Raw genomic sequence first — 21626 nt, forward strand, 5'->3', positions numbered from 1 at the left:
CACTAGGCCCACGGGCCCCGCACTGCTGTAAACCCAAGTGCATCGACCGTCTGAGAACTTTCCCTTCATGTCTTCACATCCCTGGCTGGAGACACAGCTCGGCACTGGCGATGCAGGCGTCCTGGGCCACAGGTTACTGGGGGCATTTTTTTCTCTTAGCTCTTCATAAAATAACAGTGAATCTCATGGTCAACGGCACCCAGGTCCGGTTGGAACAAACCCAGTGCTTAAATTTTCTTCTTCAGGCCAACTCCCTGTTTTACTGGATGCACTCACTTTAAAAGGAAGCTTCCATCAGGGCTTTAAATGGGGAGCTGATGCTGTTTGATGTGCGGGTTATGTGCCCCCCCAGCCACGAAATACCCGGAATTTTTACGGCCTGTCTGTGCGCGTTACCGGGGAAACCTGCCCCAGGCTCATCTGCCTTCTCTAGAGCCACGGAGCCTGGTCCACAGCGGGCGGGAGAGAAACCCCATCGGTCACGTAGCGAGCAGGCGGGGAGAGCAGAGGTGGACAGGTGAGAGCTCACTCAGCTGCGAGTGGTCACGCGGTCATACGGGGGACAAGAGTGTGACAGCCACCCAGGCCACCCACTTCCCAGCTCCTGTCTCTCACCTTCATCGAATCCGGGCACATCCCCCTGGCTCCACCTCCAACACCCAAGCACACGTACTCTGCCCCTTCTACCCCCCCGACACCCCTTCCTTAGACTGCGGGGTGCTGTGCACCTGTGAGGCGCCCCCCGTGTCCTGCTCCGTCCGGCCTTACCTTGGACGGGGGCCAAGGGCTCGTACACCACGCGGTAGCCCTGCAGGATGCCGTTGGCGGCGGCCGGCTCACCCCAGGAGACGTTGAGCGTGGTGGAGGTGATCTCTGAGAACAGCAGGAAGCTGGGGCTCCCGGGCGCTGCGGGAACAGAACACAGGGGCTGTCGTCGAAGCCCTTACAGACCATCCTCCTCCGCAGAACGCCGCGGATGGGAGGGGAGTGCTGATCCTCTGGGATCTCCCTGTGTCACCCAGAACCCAGGCCCTCGAGGAGAGGGGGGCACAGAGGAGCCTCAGAGGTAGGATGGCAAAGGCACAGACACCTATGATAACAATGGACTGAAACGGAGACGAGATGCGGGTCGTTTCCCAGCTGCTGCTGGAGGTCCTGGGGGCCGTGGTCCTGCTCATCAGGGAGACAGCTCAGTGACCGTTGAGGCTCTGCCCGCCTCTCTCCACCCCCAGGGCCTGGAAGCCTTGGAGGACACCCTCCCCGCCCTCATCTGACATCCCACCTGGTGCTCTGCCCTCTCAGGGGACCCGCTGGGTCAGGCGGAGGAGGAGCTGGGGAGCATCCTGAGCCAGGGGACACAACCACGGACACAGAAGGCCGGGCATGTGGCCAGGCAGAGCCGTCCCTGCTCACACCCCACCGCACCCCTCCCCCCGCTTCTGCCTGGGGTCTGTGTGAAAGTGAGGGTGGGTGCTGGTGTCCAGAGGTGCCCCTCCCTGATGGCCTGGGTGGGGATGACTCTCCTCCAGCTCCCCTGGGTGCTCAGGAACCTTCCTGCCTCCCCCCTCCAGTCCTGGGGCCCTTAGGTCCTGAGACCTGCCAGGCCCCCAGTGCCCTGGCGAGGGCCCTGCCCCCACTCCCTGCCCCTCAGGCCTGCCTACGGCCCTCCAGCCCAGCACCTGTACACAGCCCGTCTCAGCTGCTGGAGGAAGCCCAAAGGAAGCAGTTGTGCCGATGGTCGTGCCCCCAGGAAATGAATTATGTCGGGAGCCCGACCCCAGGAAATGAATTATCTCAGGAGGGTGTCACCCTACAGGCCCCCTAACCTCCCTCTCCCTGCCTTAGGCTCCCAGGTCCTATCAGGAGCCTCTCAGAGCTCCCAGAACCCTGGGTATTTGAAATACTGAATCAGCTTCATGATGTTCTCCAGGCCACTAGGAAACTCTGAGAAGCACCATAAGAGTGGGTGACTGCTCAGAGCCTACAATGTGCCCTGTGTGTGCCACCTGGCGGCTCAGCTCCATCCACACATTTGGACCGGTCAGGGCGTGTGACTGAGAGGCAGCTGGCTAGTTCTTTCCAGGGGTGGTCTGCGGCCCCAGACCCAGGGCAGTGTCCGATACTATGGCCTGGGCTCAACCCACAAGGAGCCCACTCCCTGGCGATGAGAACACGCTAGCTGGTGGGTCTGACAAGGAGACCCTAAAGGAGCTGGGATGTGTTCTAGGTGCAGAGCGGAGCCCTTCATGCCCTTGGCGACCCTGGGAGAGGCACACATTGCTCACGTCTGGCTGACACTTATGGAGCCCCACTGTGACCAGGCTGAGCCAGGCCCTGGGGACCCACGTGGTCCCAGCCCAGATGTGGCTGCCTCTCCACAGGCTCCCAGCTGCAGTGTCCATGCCTTACAGGCCAGGCAGAGCAGAGCCCTGCGAACAGGGACAAGGGGAGCTGCTCTCAAAGGGAGCGTCCAACAGAGGCCTGTGAGAAAAAAACACGCGGCTGCTTCTCCTACCAGCCTGGTGGGTGCGTCCCTGCCGGGGGTCGCTCTTGGGACCATCTCCAGCAGCGTTGAAGGCGGAAATGCTGACCAGGTAGCGGGTGTGGCTGGTCAGGTTCTTGAGCTTCACCAGGGTCTCAGGCAGGAACAGCACCCTCATTTTCTCCGTGTCGTTCTGGCTGTCCGCCTCCCAGTAGTAAACCTGTTAGAGCGAGAAGTCGGAGGTGGGCATGGGGAGGGTGTGTCCTGTTTCCAGCCAGAGAGTGGGGCCTGAGCGCGCCCCAGGGTGCAACGGCCCTGAGTGGGAGGCGGAGGGGCACCTTCTCCTGCAGAATCAGGGATGGCGAGGGCAGTGCCAGGGCGGACAGATGTCCTCAGCTGCTCGTGTGGTTGGGGAGCTGGTGAGGAGCGTTTCTGAGTGTCCATCTAGAGTCTGAGTCTGCCTAAGGGAAGCCCATGCTGTGGGGATGGGGGTCTGAGGACGGAGTAATGCCCTCCTTCAGTGACCAGGACAGTCCCTTCGCTCTTGCAGAGCCATGCTGCTGGCGTCTTCGTTTACGTCTGCCTTTCCTCGGGCTTCTGGAGAGGAGGGACCCCAACCATGTCACTCTGCTCCAGCCTGTGGATGGACCCCAGGGTCCACCCTGAGCTCCTGGGTCTCATTCAAGGCTCACACCTAAGCCTTCGGTCAACATGGCCCCAGACTGGGTATTAAAACAAGGAAGGAACATGGACAAGAACCTGTCGGGCTCAGCACTGTGGGGACAACTGCTTTTCCCTGGATCTCAGGCCCCCTTGCCGAGCTTATGTGGCTGTGGGTGAACCTGACATCCAGGACCAAGGTTTGCAGAGGTCACCAGAACTGCTTCCCTGGACAGCTGGCCAGGAGCCGCTGCCCGGCAGTGCCAGCCAGGCGGGTATCGCCGACTTCCGCCTGTGACAGAGCCCAGTGTCTGTGCTCTGAGCTGCCCGGAGGAAGCCCTGGGCCGGGGTAGCCCTTCCTAACGAGATCAATAGCCACGTCCGATGTCTTCATCGTTAAGGAAATTAGAAAACATATTCTGGACGTACACAAATGGCATCCTGACTCGCAGCTCCCGGGCCTCTCCATTACCTCATTAATCACTGGAACGGCCCTGCCACGGAGGAGGGCATTTATTTTCATGAAACACCTACGAAAATCATTTTAAATGGACATTTAATTGGTTCAATAGTCATCAGGGCAGGTTAGCTCATAGAATCTGATGACGGACCAACTTGGGCTCCAGCAGCCCAGACGGGAAAATCCATTTGGAGGGTGGGGGGTTTCCTGGAACGGCTCGGGCTGTTTCTCCAGGGTGGTTTCAGGGGGTCTCTATGCAGACAGGCCGGGGCAAGGCGCTTCCTGCCCCGGGTCACCCAGCTCTGTCCAATTATTCGTCACCCCAAACTCTTCTTGGTCCGCTGGCTGCCTTTCTCTCCTCCCTTCTCTGGCATCTTTAGCTAATGTGGAATCATAGCATTTTAGTACGGTGGTTCTCAAAGTGGGGTTCCTAGGACTACCCCCCCGGGGGGAACTTGTTAAGACTGCAAATTCTTGGGCCCCCCTGGACCCACAAAATCAAGAGGGTTCATGCATCATCCAATAGTGACCCAGGGGCAGAGCTGGGATGGGGAAGCTGTTTTCTTCAGAGCTCTGTCTTATTGCCAGCAAAGACACTGGAGACTCCCAGATGGGGGCGGGAGGGGGAAGGGTTCCCTGGCCAGGCCGGGGGGGAGAGGCCCGGGGACAAACCGGCCAGGAGGTGAGGCTGGGCGGCCTGCTCCTGGCGCTCAGTATGGCCACAGCTCTGCTGGCTGACGGCCGGCTGTGCACCTGGCACGGGAGCCAGGGAACCAAGCGATCGGAGGGCAGAAGCATGGATGGGGCTAGACTCCATCTGGGGCCTAGGCCACCCCTCCCGGCCCACGGTGACCTGGGAGGAGGCGCCGAGCGGAGCCGAGAGCCTTGCCTTGTAGCCCTGGACGTTCCCGTTCTGGCTCTCGGGCGGCGGCGGGTCCCAGGTGACCTCCAGCTGGCTGGCCGTGAGCGGGCTCACCTGCACGTTCTGCGGGGCCATGGCCGGGGCTGGGGAGAGAGCACGGGGCTGAGGGGCGGCTCACAGGCGTGGGCCCGAGACTGCCCTCAGCTGCAGCTTCCACGCTGGGGACCCCGAAAACCCTGCCCCGATCACGCTCCTCAATGCACTAAATACAACCAGGGCTACAAAGAGCACCGGTGACACAGACACAGCACAGTTCCCGAACCTACGTGCTCCCTGACCGAGACACGAGCTCAGGCCGAGGACCTGGCCCACGGGCAGCTGTGACATTAAGCGGGACGAGCACAGGACCCTGAGAGCCGGGAAGCCGCAGGTGGCGCTGAGGAGAAGGAAGCATCGGTTCCCAGCACAGGTCCCGGGGCCCCGGGGTCCCGGTTCCGGGTGGAGTTGGTCTGCAGTGCGCAGGTGCCCCTCCAGCAGGGACGCAGACACAGATTTCATCTCGACATGCTCCTCAGCGAGGCCCCTATGGCTTCAAGTTCTGAGGCCCCCGTCTTCACTTCTGCTCCCCCTCCACGCGGGGTGCTGCGGTCAGCAGGGCCGCACTGTGAGATAGGGACACCGTGGCCGTCTCCCCCCACAGCCTCCCAGGCAGCCCCCGGGAAGCTGGATCAACACCCAGGACTCACGGGCACGGTTCAGGACACTTCTCCGCGCGGGGCACCCTGGCGGGGCCTCTGTTCTCTGGGACCCCCTCTGCTCTCCCTCCCTGGCAACCCCTATGAAACCTGCTGAAACCTGTGTGTCCCGGATGCCAGTGGGCCCCTCCCTCATCATCTGCAGCGTGTGACTGCGGTTGACACATGCTGACACCAGGCCTCCGGGCCTCGGAGCGCTGCCTGCGGACTCGAGCCTGTTTACCGGCCATGAGTGGAGACCGCGAGGCCGGCCCTGCCGAGGGACACAGCCCAGCGCGCCGGCTCCCCAGGAGGCCTCGGGAGAGAAGCACCTTCCCGAGCCCCCCTTCCCCGCGGCTCCCCGGCCTCAGTGCGGAGTAAAATAGTAATTAACACCCGCTCGTCCTGACACCCACATTTGTTTTGCTCTAACTGCGCGGTGCCCACATCACGCCCACCCCGAGCTAATGGGAATGTTAATAACCACACCAGGTTGTTGTGACAGATGCTCGGGTTCATTATCAGAAATTCTTATTTACCGCTCCATTAAACAACAGAACCGCGCAAAAAAACAATTCAATCAAAACTAACTGGAGGAATTTCAACAGCCACATTAATAACCCAAAACATAAATAAAGTTAATGTCTCCTGCATGTTTGCCGTCGGCAACTCTATCGCAGAATTACTGTCATGCAATTAAAATGTGAGAGGTAGAATGGACGCGGCCATTACCCTGCTTGCGGGCGGGAACCGTCCATGCAGGGTCCCCCCCCAGTTTCATTCCCAAAGGCACCGTGGAAGCCAGCCTGAGGGGTGCAGGGGTAGGAGGAACAGGCCCCTGACGCTGGTGTCCACAGGCAGCTTCGGGAGGTCCCCCGGGAGCCAGGGGCCCGTGAGTCCCTGCGCTGCGGTCGACATGCGCTGGACAGGGGCCCCTGGTCCCTTCCTGGGCAGCGGAGCCCCCCGCACCGATGTCCTCAGGCTGAAGCCCCTGCTGTGCCCACCAGCTACCTCCAGCACAGGCTTCTGTGCCATGAGACACGGCAGGTAACAGACCTCTGATGATGGCACTGGCAGGGAGGAGAAAGGTGGGTGAGCACAGACGAGGCGTGTGGGCCCGAGATGTGTGTTCTGGCTCCTGGAAAGGGCAGGTGTCCAGGCCCCAGGAGCCCGACTCCAGGAAGTCACTGCTGGGTGGGACCCGATGGGTCCTCGCCCGCAGTGTGCACGTGGGGTTTGCTGACTGACGGGTGAGGGCCAGTCACCTTCTGACCCCCAGCCTGGCATTCGGTGTCAGGAGAACAATAGGCTCCGGTCACAATGCTCTCTGAACGTGCCTGAGATGATTATTCTGAAGCATTGACCGACTGCCCGATGGGGGTGAGCAGGGCCCCTCCCAGAATTCCAGGCGTGGGGGGCAGGGACTTCAAGGGCAGGGTTCTGGGCCCCGGAGCAGCCTCAGACCAGCCACCTCTCGCTCCTGCCACTGTCCTTCCCTCCGAGTCCCAACCCCAGGCTTCCCTCTTGTGACCTCACTGCTCAGCCAGAACAGAAACAACTCTAAGGAAACTTAAGAGAAATCAGGAAACTGGTCACAAAAACTGTTTCCAAGAAAATCAATGCTTTGTGCCGCAGGCTACAGAACTGTAGATGGGGGTCGCAGGAAAGGCCCTGGATGGCGAACTTTAATATCCGGTCCAGCGGGTGGGACTGGGACGCTTGCTCTGTCTGGCCCTGTTTCAGTTCTTGTAAGAGGCGGCTGCTTGAGATGAAGTCCATCGTGGCAGAGCAAAGAGCAGGCGGTCGGTGCGAGTCCAGCAGAGGCGTCCTTCCGGCAGCCGGGCCCCGCGTCCACCGATCGCCTAGTGGGGGCACATTTGGGCTCTATCCCCCAGACGCGGAGGGGTCGCGTCCCCGTGTGCCGGCAGGTTTAAATGTCCGTCTCCCCGCGGTGCCTGTATGAGCCGAGAGCAGCGGAGGTGAGGCCCGGGCTCTGCCTTCCAAGCCTTGGACGTGGCCATGACGGGCCACGGAGCCGCTTGACCACCCTGCCCGCTGGGACTCACCGCCTCATGCAATCCCCTCCCCCAACGGGCTCTGACCCGTGGACTGTGATGGGGGTGGGGGTGGCACTGTGCCCAGGACACAGGCACGGGCCAGCTCTCCGGTGCCCCTCCTGCTCGCACCCCCTCGCCCTCCCACTCGCTCACTCTGAGGAGGCCGCCGCCTGTGTGACAGGCTCGATGGACAGGCTCCCAAGGCAAGGAGCTCAGGGAGGCCTCTGCCCAACAGCCCAAGAAACCGAGTCCTGCCAACAACCATGGCAGTGAGCTTAGGAATGACCTTCCCTGGCCCAGCCTCCAGGGCACACGGCAGGCCGTCCTCGCTGACCCCGTGGCGCAGGCCCGAAGTGGAGCCCAGCTGAGCCAGGCCTGGAGTCCAGAGACTGTGAGGTGACAGGCGCTGTTTCAGCAGCTGTGTGGGCTGACCTGTGCCGCAGCGTTAGGGAACCCCCACCCGACGAGCGTGAGCTCTGCTGGGGGAGGTGCCGGCCTGAGCCCAACACTCTGGGGTCTCAGAGAGGCTTGAATTGGGGGCAGCCCCTGACGTAAATGCTGGATCTCGCGGTGTCCCCACAATAACTACTGATGTGCTCCACTTGTGTTTATCACCGCCCAGGCCGAGGGTGCCGAGGAAATCTAGGACAAGCGGCTGCCTTCTCCCCGGAGAGGTGCTGGCAGCAAGTACAGAATTCGGGAGCACCGCCGGGTTTGAGCGGTTCTGACGACAGGAGCCTCCAAGCAAGGACGAGGCAGAGCTAAGGAGGACTCGAGTTCTGATGGAGCGAGTCTGTACGTGTGGAGAGAACGGAGGAACGCCCCAGGTGCCGGATGCCCCAGATGCGGGATGCCCCAGGTGCGGGACGCCCCAGGTACAAGATGCCCTAGGTGCGGGACGCTCCAGGTGAGGGACGCCCCAGGTGCGGGATGCCCCAGATGCGGGATGCCCCAGGTACAAGATGCCCTAGGTGCGGGACGCCCCAGGTGCGGGACGCCCCAGGTGCAAGATGCCCTAGGTGCGGGACGCCCCAGGTGCGGGACGCCCCAGGTGCGGGACGCCCCAGGTGCGGGACGTCCCAGGTGCGGGACACTCAGGTGCGGGGTCAGGGAGCAGAGCAGGTGTGGCCGTATTCTACATAATGTTCTATATTCATTATATATTTAAGACTTCTTTTAGAGACATACACTGAAAATGTTCCTAAGTTACACGGTGTGAGGTTTACGTAACAGGATACGATCCCCGAGAAGCGCTCAGAGCGATGCGGGAGGTTTGCAGTGGCCGCCGGGCCCTGTGGTGGAGCCGGTGCTGAAGGCACAGGCTCCTGTCCGGGCTCCACGCCTCCCTAACTAGAAGTTAAACATAAAACAAACACAAGGAGGAGGTTCTTCAGGGGAGGCAGGAGCAGGCGGTGTCTGGGGACCGAAGGGGGTCGGAGCACCTGCAGACCCTCTGCTGCATTTGGTGCCGCCAAACCCGGTGGGCTCACGGACACAGGCTCCACACAGACACACAGACGGTGTCACCCTCCTTTGTGTGGGTAACGCGTCTGCTCGTCCTGCCAAGTCCAGTCCACGCTGAGCTCTGCGACCCTCAGAGAGGCCCACAGCCCGGGGCTGACCCTGGGGAGCTCAGCCCCTCGGGGCGCAGGCCAGGCCAGCTCCCCCACCTGGAGTACAAGCCTCAGGCGCCCTCCCCTCGGGGCTGGCGGGCGGTGAGCGAATGGGAGCTGGTGAGGAGGCCTTGGTCGGCTGCCAGTGCTTGAACCACAGACTCTCCGGAGAACCTGCCAAGGACCTGGACTCCGATCGTGTGATGTGTGGGATCCCTTCCAGATAGAGCATTAGGCATCGGAATATTCTCCACATTCCTGCACTGATGGGGATGGAGCCATTAATCCCGTCATTTATCTCCGGGCACTTCCTGTCCCAGGTCTGCTGGGGAAGGCGGGATCCAGGCGAGCGCAACCTGTGAGCCCAGCAGGCGGGCAGGGACATGGGACTGACCGGATGAGGCTCCTGTGGCTGGAACAACCAGGGCGGGTCCAGAGCGAAGCCAGGGGTGACGCTGCAGGCCCATTGCGGGTTCCCACGCTGAAGCCCTGGGCCAGGCTCACAGAGTGTCTGCAGTAAGGGAGCTAACCACTCGCAGCAGCCCAGAGGGTGGGAGAGCCCGGGGGCCCTGGGCACCAGGCTCAGCCGATCTCTGGGGAGCAGAGACAGCCATTGGCACACAGCAGGCTGTCAGCAGAAGTTGGCTCCTCCTGCTTAGGATGGCCCAGAGGCCACTCAGGGTCTGTCGGCTCCGCACCGCTGACGCCCCTCGGCCCCGAGGCTGGCTACTGACACAGCAGGAAGCTGCGCTGGATTTCGTAACTTCACGACCCGTGTTCCGTTCAGAATGACCCAGGGGTCCCACTGAAGGACCCCGCGGAGGCGGGGAGCCACGTGAGCCGCCCTGCAGACCGCGGCCAGGCCCTGCGCCACACGTGCCTTTCCACCCAGCTCACTCGCCCCCTTTCAGCGCCTCCTGAGGCTCCGGCACAGGCTTTGTCGGAGGCGGCCGCGCAAAGACAGACAGAAGCTGTGTGATTCCCACCAAGAGCAGTCACAACCTCGGACTGCGGGCAGGAAAGGCCGAATCTACAGTTAGTTTCTTGTTCTTTAAAAACGCAAACCAACAGTTTCAAGATACTTTTCTGTTCCCGAAGCAACACTGACGCCCAAGCAGCCCTGTGCCGCCGAAAGCAACGGAACAAGGGTGAACAGTGCGCCTGGCACAGCGCTTTGGGTGTGGGGACCCCCCATCGTACAGATGAGGCAACAGAGGCCCACTCCCCATGGAGCACAGTCTCCTCACTCTCCTGTCCTCCCTCCAACGGCCAGGGGCCGCTGTCTGCAGGGCTGTGACGTTGCTCCTGGACCTCGACACAGGACTATCTGTCCAAGCCAGCGGCACGCGGTCCGGGGGTGAGCCTCGGTGGGAGGGGCCCCGCAGGCAGGAGCAGGGGCCGGGCCAGGTGGCTGGACCCTCCGGAGCTTCTGTCACTCGTAGGCACAGGGGCTGACAGCCTTGGCCTGCAGGGGCGTCCTGGCCTCCTGAGCCCACCCTGCCCAGAAGCGGTGACGCACACGTCCCGCCTCGGTGTCAGTCTAAGTCCCCACGTGAGAATCTGTGGGTGATGACGTTTCATGGCAGAAAGCTAAGGGGTGGGCAGACGGACCTTGTGTTTCTTTCCCTGAAGCAGGATGCTTCCCCCGGAGGCCCATGTACCCCACCCCCAGCCTGCCTTTCCCCCGCGTGCCCATGGAGCTGCCCCACACCTCTCCTCCACCTGCGTGTCCCGCAATACCTGAAGGCCCAACAAAGCCACCCAGCGGCACAACTGGGCCACAGAACCCACGCTGACCATGCAGAGTGTCCATAGTCCTACAGCCCAGACCCGCAGGAAATCGCTGCCAGCAGACGAGTCTGGGCTGTGGTTCAGGCCTAGGCCCAGAGCTTGGCTAACCTGGTCACCTTCTGGGCTGGAACAGCTGCTGGTCTGGCCAGGCCTGCTCAGGTTCATCTGGCTCTCCCGGCCCTGCCAGGCCCATCGCGGCTCCACAGATGGAGCAATTTGGATTTGGACAGGAGTCCACTACCTTTGAAACTGGCCGATCTCAGAGGAGAAGCAGAGGTGGCGCCATCAGGAACTCACCGTGCCCCCCCGGACGTTCAGGTGGACGGGACGGGAACCTGCTAATGGCTGGCCAGCAGCCCACCTGCCTTCAGCCCCCCAACCTTCACCACAACCCAGTGATAGAGACCAAGCCCTGTGCCTGAACTCCACCCCAATTCACAGGCTCGAGGAGCATCCCTGCCCCAAAACACAGGGACTCGGCTGGAGCCCCCAGTTCCACCTGCTGTGAGACGGGAGTTCCTCCTGCGTCCCCCAGCCCCGCCTGCCGGGACGCCCGGTGCCCAAACCCCCACTGCTGCTCCCTGCCTGCCCCACAGGGCTCTGGAGCCCCTATCTTCAGGACAGCAAAGGCTCTGAGCCCCTGGTCCCCAGCTCAGGACGAGAAGCATTTCGCGATGAGCGCTACGGTTCAGGAGGGACAGACACACAGCCAGGACAGTCTCATCTGACAAGGACATGCAGACGTTTTCGTGGGGACCGGGCACCAGGGAAGGAACCGGGACTCTCCGTGAGGGACGGCCAGGCAGAGCTGCCTGAGGAGCAGTGGGACCGTGTTCCAGGCGCGGGAGGGACCCGTCCAGGGAAGAGAGGCCAGGGCTGCCTGCGCTCCAGGTCCCGTGCTCGGGCTGGACCCTTGGCGCTGTATTTTAGGGACAGCCTCTCCAACTGCAACGTCACCCGACGTGTTTCTGTGACCTGGCCCAGCTGCCAAACCCCTTCCTCCCACAAGCCCAGGCCTCTGTCCCGGAGGGAATTCCAGTCATTCCGGCTGGAAGTGTCCCCCTCGGACCCTGCACCAGCAGACGTGAGCCGAAACCCAGACCATCGGCCAACACGGAGGACACTGCTGTCAGCTGGGGGCAGAGACCGCGGGCAGGCCCCTTGGCCAGAGGGCAGGGGGAGCTGCGTTACTGAGGCTACACTGGGCGCAATTTGGTCCCCACACGACAAGACATCTCACGATCAGCTAACCCTGCAGAAGGGATGATCCTGGAAACACACTCAGGGCCATGTCTCAGCCAAAAGGGGTGGAAACTGACCCATGGGGCTTTTGCCAGGGCTGTTACCAGGGGTGGGGCTGACACTGGCACCGGGGCCCCTGCTGAGGCCCACCCAGGAATGCAGGTGACAAAGCACCCCCCCCCCCCCAACCCCACGGAGGCCACAGCATCATCCCACATGGTGAATAAATACCTCGGGTCTCAAAGCAACACCTGGCTGCTCACTCTGGCCGTGGGGACATTGCACATCCCCCGTCCTACCAGCAACGTGATCTACAGAAGGGGGCACTGTGTGGCCCCCGAGAGCGCCGGGCACGCTCTGTGCCGTGGCCTCGGCTGTGGGTGGGGCTGCAGGGCTTACCGGCCTCGCCAACAAAGACCTCCACGGGCGCGGTGGCCGGGCTCTCCCCGATGATGTTGAAGGCCGTCAGGATCACCTCGTAGCGCCGGTACTTCTTCAGATCTGCAAGGGGCTGGAGGCAGTCAGCCTGCCAGGACCTCCTCCCTTTTGGACGGCCCCTCTCTGCACCACACTGAGGGGCCGGTGCCCCAAGGAGCCCGGGACAGGGAGCCGTGGGTCCAGCTCTCCTTCAGCGGGAGCAGAGGCCGACCCAGCTTTACATACATACGCAGGCAAACCACAGCCCCTGATCTCGTGACTGTGTGTCCTCAGGAGAAATGTGTGAAGCCACGTGTACAGTGGCCAGCATGGGTGACGTGGCGGAGTAGCTGGCCTTTGAACCAGCCACCTGCAGGGCTCCCTCTCCGGTCAGTGTTGCTGCCTCAGAGCTGGCTCTCCCGAGGCCCTGTGTGCGTGTCTGGTCCCCAGGGAACGGTGTGAATGGGGACGTGCCAGGACTGCACACTGTGCCTCCCCAAGAATGAGATACCACGCCCCTGTCGCTCATGGAAATGTCCACAGGTCCTGCCACATGGCTGAGTGGGACCTGGCCTCACCTGCTCTCAGCCTGGCTGTGGCCCTGCAGGGGGCCCACCCGAGTGGCTTCTGGGCCCACACGGCCTGGCCTGTTAGCCTCAACCCCAGGGCTCGTGTGGCTGCCGAGTCCACAGAAGGAGAAAAGACTGTCAGGTGTCCACTGAGACAAACTGGAGTGGCCGTGGACAAGCTGCATGGGCTGGGCCATCCCTCTCGTCCTTCATAACCCGCCACTGAAAAGCCTGGAGTGACAGCCAGCGAGGAACCTCATCGCTGGAGCCCCGTCTGCACTTGACTCTCTAGCTGCCAGGAGGTCACGGAGTCGGGAGGGTTAGGACTCCGCCGGTGAGCCAGGGAGGGGTGGGCGAGCAGACGGATAAAGCGACATGTAAAAAAACCCAGCAAGGGGAGCAGAGACTTCGCTCAATCCCACTTTCTGTCCCAAACTGAAAACCAGTTGGTCAGTTAGTCCCCTTCAGGCCCGTTTCTAGAAGGTTCCTTTCCTGCCCGCCGGCGGTTCTGCATGCTGAGCTGCAGTGCTTGGGGTGAATTCCATGAGCTCCACCCGTCCCAGCCGGTTCTCGCCGGCCCCTCCCATTCGCCCCCCCCCCCCCCCCCCAGCTGGCAGCCGCTTCCCCGGGCCGCGGGCACTCACGTGTTAACTCGTACGTGGTCAGGGTGGAGCTGCTGTTCACGGTCTTGAAGCTGCTGTGGGCTGTGAGGGTGAGCAAAGCAGAAAGGCGGTTAGCGAGCGGGGACAGCTGCAGGGACGGGGCTGTGCCATGCCCCCCGCCACCACACTGCCATCGGCTGCTGGGGTGACGGCCTTCTCCGTGAAGCGGCCAGGCACCCGCGGGAGACGGGTGGGTCACACGCTTGCCCTCTGCTGAAAGGTCAGAGGCCCGACACAGCACAAGGAGACGCCAGACAAGACACGGGAGTCAGTTTCCCCCGGCAGAGACTTTTCCAGATGCCCAGTGGTGGGTACGGCGGTCGGCTTGCCTGGGCTCAGGTAAGAGCCCTGTCTGACTGGAACGAGCAAACCATGCGTGAAGAGCAAGGGGACCCGGGGTACCGGCCCCGCTGTGCTCCTGACTGGCTGCCCCGGTCCCTCAGCCCCTCGCCGCCCCCCGCCTCCCCACCATTTAGCTCTGAGGGCCCTTGTCAGTCATGCCCTTCCCTTCACATCCTCCCTGAAGTCCTTTCAACCTGACAACCTACTGCAAAGGGCTCCTCCTCCATGAAGCCTCCCGACCCCCGCTGGGTAAGAGGCCCAAAGCTCGGAGATTCCTGTTTGGTCCCCCCTGGTCGTCACACTGGGCTGAGGCGGACAGTCCCCCCGTCCCCCCAGCCCTCCACAGGGTGCCCATCACGCCTCCACGGCAGATGCTACGGTTACCTGGACCCCCTGCCGACCCAGCGGCCAGGCCAGGTACCTGGGGCGGGAGGAGGGGACAGCGGCCGGCTCACCTGTGAGCTCGCTCCGTAACGCCAAGGGGTTTTTGAGCGTCTTGGACTCAGTGACCGACGCCACCTCGTACTCCAGCTCCCGGTAGTAGATCCTGTACCCCTGGAGGAGGCCGTTCAGGCTTTCGTCCCTCGGAGGCTGCAAGACATCGCCACAGTCAGCCCACGGAAGGCGGCCTCACGTCAAATTTAATCAACCACCTGCCCAGAGGACGTCCCTCATTCACGTAGATGGTTCCCAGTTGTTTACAAGGGGACAAGGGAAGGTGTCACATTTCTGACAAGGAACCTGGGGCTCCCAGGCACAGAGCCAAGCTGTGGAGCATTTTCTCAGAGCCCAGGTTTTCTGGGGCCGGTGGGGACACAGGCGTCTCACCTACGTCCCACTGAACTAGAATGAGCCCCGGGGACTGTGGCCCAGGTCACAGACGGGCAAAGAAGCTGCCTGCTCCGGGGAACCCAAAACTCTGAGGGAGCCGTGGCCGTGGCCTGGCCCCACGTGGTCCACGCTGGCCCCACCCTGCCCTCAGTCTTTGCCACCCAGGCTGCGGCAGCCTCACTGGAAACGCACGGTGAAGGGCCCTTTGCGGGTGGGAGATGGCAGACACCTGAGACCTAGGCCCTCGCCTCTCCTCTCCTGGGCTGCTGACGGGGCTTCATGTCCCTGAGCCGCGCTGCTCAGGGGAAGCTGGGCTGTCCCGGCCAGCAGTCCCTGGCACCAACCTCGTGCTCCGCACAGCGGGAGTGGCAGAGTCTGGGCAGCGAGAATGAGAAACCTCAGGCCTGCCTGCCTGGGATCTGAGCTGACATGAGTGGGAGAGGAGAGAGAGGCCCGGGGGCAGGTCAGAGCCTGCAGCTGGTCCAGGCCCTGCGAGGGGCAGGCTCTCCTGACCCCCAGAGATCCCCGGGCCCGCACGGACTTGGAACTGTGTTTAACTGCACTTCCTATTCCTGAGTTTGGAGTAACCCTGTCTCCCATTTGTGGAAGAGGCCTCTGGGTGCCCTGGCAGGTGTCATAAGGCAGCTCCGCGCGACGCACGGGGAGTTCTCGAAGGGGTGGCCGAGCCCAGGCTCTGGACTGAAGTCCTGGCTCTGCACTGTGGGTGCCTGCTGGCTGCTCACCCTCCCCGCTCGACCCACGTCCGGAACAGGCTGCTCCTGACTCTGAACAGAAGGCTCCGTCTGCACACGCAGACCTGTCCCGAGCCCCGGCCCCGTGCCTGGTGTTTCTGTTCTACGGTGCTGGGGTCAGGCCTGGGTCTGGTTGCTCCCTCTGCTCCCCTGTGGCACCTGGGACAGGCGGGCGCAGCTGGCGCTCGGTCAGTGTTGCGGGCGTGAGCTGGGTTGCAGACGTCCAAGATGACCCAGCCATGGTTAATTCCACCCCGGCCTGGCCATCTGGATGGGCAGATGCTCGATGGGAACTGGGAGCCCTTCCTGAAACGTCTGCCCTCTGCCTACGGCACGTCTGTAGAGGACTCCGAGGCCTTTCCACTTTCAAGGCCTCTGTTAGAGTGGGGACACCTGGCTGGAATGTGGGTGTATCACCCAACTCGGCCAGCAGGGGAGGCCGGGTCCGGATTTCAGACAGCATGGACCCCAGGACCGGTGGGGCTTGACTGTCCGCTTGCAAGAGTCCAGCCTGACCTGCTGTGACAGAGTCACCCTTTAAACTGGTAGGACACCTGGCAGTCACAGGTGACGCCTCCGCTTTTATACCAATTACTATAAATGACAACGGATTTGCAGGTGAACCGTTCATGTGGAACTCGGGTCTATATTTAAACGCAGTCTCTTTGTTCCAGTTGCTGTGATTTCGTAAATTGCTGCTAATTTTCATGGTGTGTCAGCTGCCAGGCAGTTGACAGGCCTGTGTTTCTACATCGTATTGACCACCTCCTGCGCTGAGCTTCCTGTGATTAGTGTGTCCTGCTGAGCTCGGAAGGGGACAGCCGATGGACACGATGCCAGGCTCTGCTGGTGCAGCCACCACTTCTCCAAGCTGTCTGAGTGCCAAGGAGGGGCCGGGACCCCAGTGTGGGGAGCAGGACGGCTGGGCTGAGGGCCGGGCCAGGTTGACGGCCCTATGGAGGAGCTAACCTAGTTCCCATGACTGCAGCCCCATCCTGGCCGCAGGAGCTTCCCTGGTTGGCTGAAGCTTTGCCGTGCGCACCCCTGGCCTCGGCCCAGACCAGCTGCAGCCCTGTTCTAACCGTGACCCCGGCATGGGCTGGCCTGGGGCTGGGCAGCCTTGCCTGGCAGTTCTGCTCCCCTGTTACTTTGCCCTCAACGCACCTCACTGTTAGCAAAATATACCCAAACTGGGGAACAGGCAGAGAGAGGGCAGGTGTCCTGTCAATGTCACGTTAGAGCCTGACCCACACACAGGATTCATCTGATCACCCAGGGGACATGCCTCGGCTTGACTGGCTGTCCCGAGGACTGAAGACTCGAGGGAGTGAAGATACCTGTTACCCTGCAGAGACTGTTGGTTAGAGGTGACTTACGGAGAAAGGGAAATCCCGGAGGTTAGGGGTCCACTGCCTGCAGGACACGGGCCAGGCTGCACGTCCATGGCAGCCCCGCCTGCCACCTTCCTGCGGCCTGGGACAGTGGGCATCTCGGTGCTCTGGCACCCTGGGTGCCCCCTCGTGAGTAGGTTCAAGTCCACTTTGGATGCTGACCACCAGCTTTGCTGTGTGGGAACCGCACCTGGACATTCCCGCCCAGTTAGCAAGCCGGCCTTTGTCCTGCTCTGACACCTGCTTGGGGCCTGGCCTGCACTCAGGCTCCGGCCCCGACGCTGGGTATGTGGAGAGCGGGCATGTGGTACTTTATGAGACTCTGCGAGACCCAGGCGCTTACCTGCCATTGGATCAGGACGGAGGAGGTGGTGTGGGGCGTCACTGACACAGAACTTGGAGGCTCCCCTGGAACTGAAATCCAAGGTAAAGAAACAGGATTAGAGGGTTCTGTGGGTACCTGGCCCCTGCAAGCTTGGGAAACCAAGGAGCTGAACTCCGCCCCCCTTCCCTGTGGGTACCGTTCCCCCACCTGCAGCCTGAGCCAGGAGAGGAGGGACCCAGCCCTAAAGTGGGGCTACCTCCCTACACAGACCCACAGAGACATCGCGGGAGTCTGCACCTCTCCACTGGGGCCACGCACGCCAGGGGGTGTGCCTTCCTGGGCCCAGACCTTTTCAGGGGCCGCACCCCCTCCCCTGAGGAGGGGCATCGTTGCTTTTTGTGTTTTTAAAAATATATCTTTATTGATTTCAGAGAGAGGAAAGGAGAGGGAGATAGAAACATCAATGATGAGAGAGTCATTGATCGAGCCCGCAACCCGGGCATGTGCCCTGACTGGGAATCGAACCCTGATCGCCTGGATCCTAGGTCGATCCAGGCAGGGCATCGTTTTTTTCTGAGGTACTCAGGCCAGAGCAACTTCTAAGCTGGACAAAGGATCCAGTCAGGGCTCAGTGTTCCTGGTTTTAAACACTAATGTCACCGCCATGAAAGGGGCCGACTTCCGGTGGCTGAAGGGCAGGCATGTCCTGGCTCAGCCGAGGCTCTGCTCTGCTCTGCTTGCTGGGGCACGAGGTGGGTCTGACCTCTGCCCAGCAGTGCCCTGCACCCTGGAAACCAAATCCTCCCGGTACCTGTCAGGTTCCTATGCACCCCATGGCCCAGGATCTGAACTGGTCTTTTCCTGGCTCCCCCGCTGTAAGGTACTGAGACCCGGCACTAAATATTCAAAACCTGTCGCTGAGGGGATGACTCAGGGTGCTGTCCCCACCCTACCCCCACCTGTGAGAGCACCACCCAGGGCGGGTCCCTGCGTCACCTGCTCTGTGAGTCTCCCCTGGACCCCCCAGGCCCCTCCCGCTGCCTGCATCATGCCTGTGTCACCCCCACCCCACCTGTCCTGCCTTAGGGACAGCTCTCTGGCCCGGGCCCTGGACCTCCTGCTGGTCTAGCCTAGGTCAGCGGTGAGCCCTCACCCAGCTTTCCTGAGCCCAGGGGCACCTCCACAGCCTCAGCACCGCAGTGAGAACATCTTTTAGCAAATGAGGGAATCAGAGTTTGCCACCCCAGATACGCCTTTTTAGGATATTATTTTAAGCTTTTTCGGAAATGAAAACACAAGAAGAGCCTTTACCTCCCCCTTCCCTCGGACAGAACTACCTGCCTAAAGGACAGAAGCAGTCACCTCCGCGGATGTGGGCTCACGTGGGCCGAGTGTGGGCTGAACGTGGATGGAGCGTGGGCTGAGCGAGTGTGGCTGACACAGAGGAGCCTGCGGAGTCTGTCTGGGGGACTCCCTCGGGGTCCCACTGTTTCTGGGGGGCCCAGCAGGCTCGCTCTTTCTCCCCAACCTGAGCACCAGAGCCCTGCCCCTCTCCACTGTCCAGAAGAGCAAGAGACCCTCCCTGCCCAGTCTGTCCTCGGGTCCCACGTCCTGGAGCCCCTGTAGGTACGTAAGTAATCATTCGGGCATTTTCTCCTGTTAGTCTGTCTCATGTCAGTTTGATTTTTCGATCAGCCAGAAGAACTCAGGGTCGAGGGAAATTATTTTTCCTCCCTCACACAAACCATCCACATGCTCAGAGGGCGCCCCCACTGGGCTCCCCAAGGCCTGGAGTCAGGCCTGCGGTCGGTCTCGGCAGAGAACTGAACAGGAGACAGAGCCCTGCAGATACAGTCACATGGGCTGCAAGGAGGGGGCCGCTCAGGGGGAGGCAGCAGGACCCCAGAGGCGGCGGGTGAAGATCAGAGGAGCACGGGGGCCTCTGGGAGGCCCTGCGGCGGGTTTCTAAAAGGCAGACGGAGCTGTGTGAGGGCGGGGGGGCGGGGGTCAGAGCCAGGGGGCTGGGGGGGGCTGTGTGAGGGGGGGCTGTGTGTGGGGGCTGTGTGAGGGCGGGGGGCTATGTATGGGGGGCTGTATGTGGGGGGCTGTGTGTAGGGGACTGTGTGAGGGTGGGGGGCTGTGTGTGGGGGGCTGTGTGTGTCGGGGGCTGTGTGAGAGCAGGGGGCTATGTATGGGGGGGCTGTATGTGGGGGGCTGCGTGTAGGGGACTGTGTGAGGGGGGCTGTGTGAGGGTAGGGGGCGGGGGTCAGAGCCAGAGGGCTGGGGGGGGGCTGTGTGGGGGGCTGTGTGAGGGCGGGGGGCTATGTATGGGGGGGCTATGTATGGGGGGGCTGTGTGAGGGGGGCTGTGTGTGTGGGGCTGTGTATGGGGGGGGCTGTGTGAGGGTAGGGGGCGGGGGTCAGAGCCAGGGAAGCAGCTGCTGTGTCTGCTCTCTCCCGAGAAGCTGCTCCGTTGCAAGTATTACGGCAGTTGGGTTAGATGTGACACTACAATGGGAGCCACCAAAGGCAACCCCAGCGTCCTGGGAGGAGTCCTCCCTGCCGTCCCGGCTGTGGCTCCCTGAGCGCGTCCTGAGATGAGGAACACGGGCCCGGCCCGGAGGGTCCTGCTCTGAACGCTACTGCACATGGCTGAGCGTGACCAGGGTCCCCAGCCTCTTGGCTGGTCCTTAAGGACGCCTGAGGCCTTGCGCCCCAGGAGCGGACCCCCAGGTTAGAGAGGAGCAAAGGGAGGTCCCTCCCGGGCGAGGGGCTGGACGGGTGCGGAGACGGGTCCGTTTAGAAACGGTTCCCCATGAACTCAGCGGAAGAGGCAGTGCCGCGGGGGAGGCTGGGGTTCGTACAAAGCGCTGCGGGCGAGCTAAGGGAGGGTTCGCAGCGGAGCCGGGGCTCCCGGGAGCACAATCCCTCTCGTCCTAAGCATCTGCCTGTCAGGGGGACCTGGCTGGAGGGCGGTCGCCCGCTCACTCCGCCTGGCAGCACCGGCACTCAGTCTCCACGGACCTCAGGCCACATCCCCCGAGAGGGACGGAGGGGGTGAACGCCACCGGAGCCTCCGGGGGTCTCGGCCATCGCTTCGCGGTGCCTCTGGCAGACAGCCGAGCTGAGGCGGCTGCTGAGCGAGAAAATCGGGGAGACCTCTCGAAACGCAGCTACCCGGTGACATTCATTTTTAATGACCCTATAAATTATTCAGTCCCTGGGCTGCTAATGGGTGGCAGGGTTTGGATGCCAATCATAGGAGCTCCTTCCCTTCGGAAGCCCTTTGGGTCCTGCAGCACCACAGGCAGTGCGGAGCGTCGGGCGGGGGCCGCTCACTGAACCCCGCCGCTCCCCGCGGTCCCTTCAGCGACCCCTCCTAGCTCAAGACACAAGGGGGGGCCTCTCTCGAGGAGCCGGCGGCCCGGGTCCAAAGGCAGCGGCCGGAGTTGCCGCGTCTGCCCACCCACGGCCCACTCACTCACCGTCCTGCAGTGTGGTCACCGCCTCCGTCTCTGCGCTGAAGTCACTGTCCCCGATGTCATTGGTGGCCTTCAGGCGCAGCTTGTAGGAGGTGAAGGGCCTCAGCCTGAATGGGACACGAGAGACCAGTGACCCCCAGGTGACCTTCCTGCCCCAGCCGCCCCGAAGCTCAGGCCAGTGGCCGTGGGGGACCTTCGGGCCCAGCCACCCTGAGCTCCTGGGATGTCCTGTCCCTGTGACCCTGGCCTTCCTCAGTGAGGGGGATGCTCCAGCGGCCCCAGAACTGTCTGGGGGAAGCCCCACACCCAGCTCCAACCTGCTGGCCTGCAGAGGGAGACAGGGACTTCCCAGGGGGAAGGCGAGCACGGGACGTCCTGGTCAGGGGACGAGGCTGGGCTTGGGGCGCTGGGAGGAACCAACCCTGTCACCAGGCTCCGCACGGCCACCTCTGCACCGAGGAACCAGAGGATTTCTCAGGAGCTCCTTCCAGCAGCCCCCACCCTGACCCAGAGCACAAGCAAGCGCCCGCCTCCCTTACCACCGAGGGCTCCTCCGGGGGGCCTGTGCCTCCACCCCAGCTACAGGCGGCACCCAGCACCCCTCACCCCTACCAGGTACTGAGCCCCACATGGCACAAAGCACCGGACAAGCCGTTTAACCCACAGTGGCTCCCGTTCCACAGACAAGGACACAGATGCCCAGTGAAACCGAGAGAATGCCAACTGTCCCTACGGAAAATGCCCCCGCTGGAGACCTCGGGGACAGGAGCGCGCCCGAGGCACCGTGTGGGGCTGCCCCGTCTGGCCTCTCTGTCAGCACGTTCTGTATGAGCCGGGCTCTGCCGATCGAGACCAAGGCTGCAAACTCTCCTGAGCAGCTGGAGCTCAAGTATCCGGAGGCCTGAATCGCCCTCCCGGGCACCCCTGCCCAGTGCCTGCCGCCCCTCACTTCCCC

General features: G+C 62.4%; 1 protein-coding gene across 1 annotated transcript in view; it reads right to left on the reverse strand.

Annotated features, from left to right (window-relative positions):
• Positions 1-21626, reverse strand: part of SDK1 (sidekick cell adhesion molecule 1) — a 323826-nt gene that overhangs the window by 22491 nt on the left and 279709 nt on the right. The window contains exons 30-37 of the mRNA XM_087817025.1: positions 20675-20778; positions 17209-17279; positions 14347-14482; positions 13532-13591; positions 12301-12402; positions 4492-4607; positions 2516-2702; positions 769-906 (exon numbers count right to left, since the gene is read on the reverse strand). Of these exons, the coding sequence (XP_087673151.1) occupies positions 769-906; positions 2516-2702; positions 4492-4607; positions 12301-12402; positions 13532-13591; positions 14347-14482; positions 17209-17279; positions 20675-20778 (914 nt within the window). The remainder of the gene's footprint in view (positions 1-768; positions 907-2515; positions 2703-4491; positions 4608-12300; positions 12403-13531; positions 13592-14346; positions 14483-17208; positions 17280-20674; positions 20779-21626) is intronic.

This window comes from Miniopterus natalensis, chromosome 4, assembly GCF_054644295.1.
Source record: "Miniopterus natalensis isolate mMinNat1 chromosome 4, mMinNat1.hap1, whole genome shotgun sequence".
NCBI classification, from domain to species: Eukaryota; Metazoa; Chordata; class Mammalia; order Chiroptera; family Miniopteridae; genus Miniopterus; species Miniopterus natalensis.